The sequence below is a fragment of the Aplysia californica genome, unplaced genomic scaffold, assembly GCF_000002075.1.
Source record: "Aplysia californica isolate F4 #8 unplaced genomic scaffold, AplCal3.0 scaffold00587, whole genome shotgun sequence".
In the NCBI taxonomy this organism is placed as follows: domain Eukaryota; kingdom Metazoa; phylum Mollusca; class Gastropoda; order Aplysiida; family Aplysiidae; genus Aplysia; species Aplysia californica.
This window is the reverse complement of record NW_004797857.1, coordinates 469,761-473,810: the sequence shown is the minus strand read 5'-3', so window position 1 is coordinate 473,810 and position 4,050 is coordinate 469,761. Positions and strand designations below refer to the sequence as shown.

The following is a 4,050-nucleotide window of genomic DNA, read 5'->3' as shown; positions in this document are numbered from 1 at the left end:
GGAGTATTTTGGTTCTTTTTTTCTTGTGAAATGGGCCCGTTCAGCATATTTTATATCATAGTGAAAATTATATTATCATAATTTTGAGATATATTCTTTCACTTTCACGTTGCCTGGAAGGTCCTGTACTGTATCGGGGGAGCCTTGGGACTCGGGACCCTGATGTACGCCGCCATTGGTATTGTGTCACCCCTTACGGTCCGGAAGCGGAAGAGCAATTACGTCATAGGCGTGTTGTCTGAGGTCGAACATGGGGCCCAAGTACTGGCAGCCTCCTTGGTACACCAGGGTACGTTGAACACGATCAAATTAATTGGTAGGGAAATTCTATTCTGAGTACACCTGGGCACAGATAACACACAGGCGGTTGGAGGGCGCTACTGGTAGGTCCTGCATCTTTATTTTCTCTCTTTTGCTTCTGTCTGTCTGTCTGTCTGTCTGTCTGTCTGTCTGTCTGTCTGTCTGTCTGTCTGTCTGTCTGTCTGTCTGTCTTGTCAGTCTGCCTATCTACCTTATTTTTTCTCAGCAATACATGGCCAGTCTTAGGTCGATGTGCTTCTCCTTTAGTAATAAATATTAACAGCAACCACATAAACCACACTCCTTTTTTTCTTCTCCATCGCGCTGCATGCCGCATATTCCTGGCCGTATAATGAATAAATGAATATTTAAATTGGTAAACAAGCAAACAAGCAAGTAAACAAACAAACCAACAAACAAATGAAAACAGATAAATTAATTAATTAATACATTAATACATTAATAAATACATAAATAAACAAATAGATAAATGAATGAATGAATGAATGAATGAATGAATGAATGAATGAATAAATAAAAATAAACACATATACTTCTTTGAATGAATGAATGAATGAATGAATGAATGAATGAATGAATGAATGAATGAATGAATGAATTAATTAATTAATTAATTAATTAGATCTAGAACAACCAGAAAGAACACCTTCCTATTTCTCCAGCTCAGTGGACAACTCCAGCAATCGCCACCCGCCGTATTTTCCTGGCCTTCTGGTGGATCTTCTGCATTGCCCTGGCGGCCACGTACCGTGGGAACCTCACGGCCTTTCTGCTGGTTTACAAAGACGTGGTCCCATTCAACACTCTGCAAGAACTGGCCAATCAGAACGTCTACAAGTGGGGCGTCATCGGCTCCACTGTTGTAGAGGGTTTGCTTTACGTGAGTCCATATTATTATTACTATTATTATTATTGTTGTTATTTTTATCATTATTATTTTATTTATTTTTTATTATTATCATTATTATTGTTATTATTATTATCATGTTTGAGAGATTGCCTTTTTTATTGCATGTGTGTTGTTTTTTAACGCAAGAACAGCTCTACAGATATAATACCATTCAATGTAGACCCATTTTTACACAATTTAGATTATAATTTACATGTAGGGGGGATACAAAATCCCAGGCCGTGAATTTTTTTTAAAGATTGAGATACTTGATAAAAGAATTTCCCCACTCGGGAATATCGGAACTGAACGGGGTTCTCCTGCGTGCGAGGGCGAGGCGCCTAACTGCAACACCAAAGTCGCCAGTGTATGATTGTCCCTGTTTGTTTGTCTGTACGTATGCAAGTCTGTGTCTGCCTCAGATATGTAGACTTTCTGTTCTTATGGTCAGTCTGTGACAGGCTCAGTTCTGCAAAGAAATGGGTAGTTAAGCCATAGTTGGTATCTTGAGTGTAATGGTTAGTCTTTCAGCAGTTGCACCCAAAATACTTGAGTTCGATTCCTGCATGGATGGGGATGATATTTTGTGGAGTATCTTTGTCTTTGCACAGGGACATTTTACCCCATTTGGCATGTGTTGGCTCCAGGGGCGAAGGCTGACTTGTTAGACAGGGTAATCAAAGTGAAACGGGACCAGATATGGCCTGGAGATATTATTATCACACAAGAATTTCACTCAATGCGGCGACTCTGAGTTGTGAATTGTGAATGAAAACAAATCCGGAATTCATATTGTGTGATGTATGTTCAACCGCCAAAATAGTCGGGAAAGTATCTTATTAAATATTAATTCCAACTAAAATTAAATTTAACTGTAGATGTGATTACACAAACACAAAGCAAAGAAGCAGAGATGTCAGTACTAGATCTTTATGTTATAGATCTACCCGTGAGTCTAACTATTTGGTAGAACGTGACAATTATCCTTTTTTTATATTTCACATTTGGCTGTTTTTGTCTAGCCTTTTGCGGCCAGGAGTCGGTGTCATAATCGGGGTCATGATCTGATTATAGGACGGTAAAAAGTCGAGGAAAAAAGGCAAGCACCTGCAGCAGTCAAGAGATTGTTAGGAGTTAGTTCCCCTCACATTTGTGAGGTAGACTCGACCAGTGTAATAGTTAGCTTACATAATCAGAGTTTGCGACTGCTTATAACTTTGGGCCCAAAGGGGTGAACAGGGTATTTATGGCAATGAAACAGTCGTGACTGCTATGGACCTGTTCCCTTCAACTCTATTGGTAGACTCTTCCAGTTTCACTGCTTACTTAATCAAAGCTTGTGACTGCTTATGGAGTGGCCCGAGAAGGGTTAGCAGGCTATTTCTGTGGCAGTGAAACCCTTTTGAATGTTAGGCATACTGTTCATTGTTGATTATGAACGTCTTTTTACATTTAATTTATGAGGTTTGCGTTTATAGGTGAATTTGACAGCGACAATGTTTCAAAATTAGGAAGGGGAGCAGTGATTATTTGATTATATAGACGCTTCGCCCCTGTTTGGTTCAACTATGCGGGGGCAATTCAGACAGCCTCCTAAACGATTAAGTTTTGTCGAGGGGGGCGTAGAATATTTTCAGTCAGTCGCAGTTAGGATGCCTTATAGCTATTGATTGAGCGGTTGTTGAATATTTGCTATGAACTTAACTTAGCCATCAGGTGTGCTGAATTCTCTGTTTCAGCACGTCTATTTGTGTCGTTAGGTGTCCCCACTCTCTCACCCCCTCCTTCCTCCTCTCTCTCTCTCTTTCTCTCTCTCTCTCTCTCTCTCTCTCATTGCCTGCCTGCCTGCCTGCCTGCCTGCCTGCCTGCCTGCCTGCCTGCCTGTCTGCCTGTCTGTCTGCCTGCCTGTCTATCTCTTTTTCTTTCACCCACCTTCCCCTTTCATCATATTATTATTGTATCCTTACTGACTTGTTTCGTTATCTCTTTTGTCCTTCGTTCAGTCACGGTTCTTTTCAGGTTGGGAGTGGGGTCATCTTTATTTTCTTCTTCTTTTTTTCAAGCTGTTCCATTTGGGGGAAAAGCTGAAGGACTTTTTTAGGGGGGGGGGGTTAATTTAATTTTTTTTCAATTGAGTGAGCGCTTTACTTTTCCCCCGCACAGACGTCTCAACGGGAGGACTTCCGGAAGTTGGGAGACGGCCTTAAAAAGTTCAAGGCTATTGACCCGGAAGTTGTCAGCCTTGACTCGGAAGTCCATCGCAGAAAGATCAACCGTGGTCAGTACGCATACATCAGCGACATGGTCCCCATGGAGATTTGGGTGGCAGAAGACTGCGACTTGCGTTTCCTGAAAGAGACAGTGATGCCCCTGCCTTTTGTTGTTGGCCTTCATAACAACTCGGTATACGTGCAAACCTTCAACGGGATGTGAGTTCGTTTGATATTCATTCATTCATTCATTCATTCATTCAGTAATTCATTCATTCTTTCATTCATTCATTCATTCATTCATTCATTCATTCATTCATTCATTCATTCATCCTAAGTTAAAAAATGGTTTCGGTGTTGGAGTTGATGCCTTTCTGTTTTGTCTTACAGATTTCATAAATGAGTTCTGTCATAGATCTTTAGTCTGACTGAGAGGCATGGTTCAGATATATTATACTGCTACAGTCAAAGCCAAAAAAGAAATAAATTGTACAAGACACTCTACTAAATTTCAGATACCATGTCATATTCTCAGTGATGCATTTTGGGTTCGGAGCTTGTGTCGAAATACTTAAGTACGCAAGCATGCACACACACACACACACACACACACACACACACACACACACA

General features: G+C 40.7%; 1 protein-coding gene across 1 annotated transcript in view; it reads left to right on the top strand.

Annotated features, from left to right (window-relative positions):
- Positions 1-125: 125 nt before the first annotated feature.
- The window catches only part of LOC101853815 (glutamate receptor ionotropic, delta-1), a 5,536-nt gene continuing 1,611 nt past the window's right edge, over positions 126-4,050 (top strand). The window contains exons 1-3 of the mRNA XM_005107235.3: positions 126-289; positions 984-1,201; positions 3,374-3,639. Coding sequence (XP_005107292.2) covers positions 163-289; positions 984-1,201; positions 3,374-3,639 — 611 coding nt within the window. The 5' untranslated portion in view covers positions 126-162. The remainder of the gene's footprint in view (positions 290-983; positions 1,202-3,373; positions 3,640-4,050) is intronic.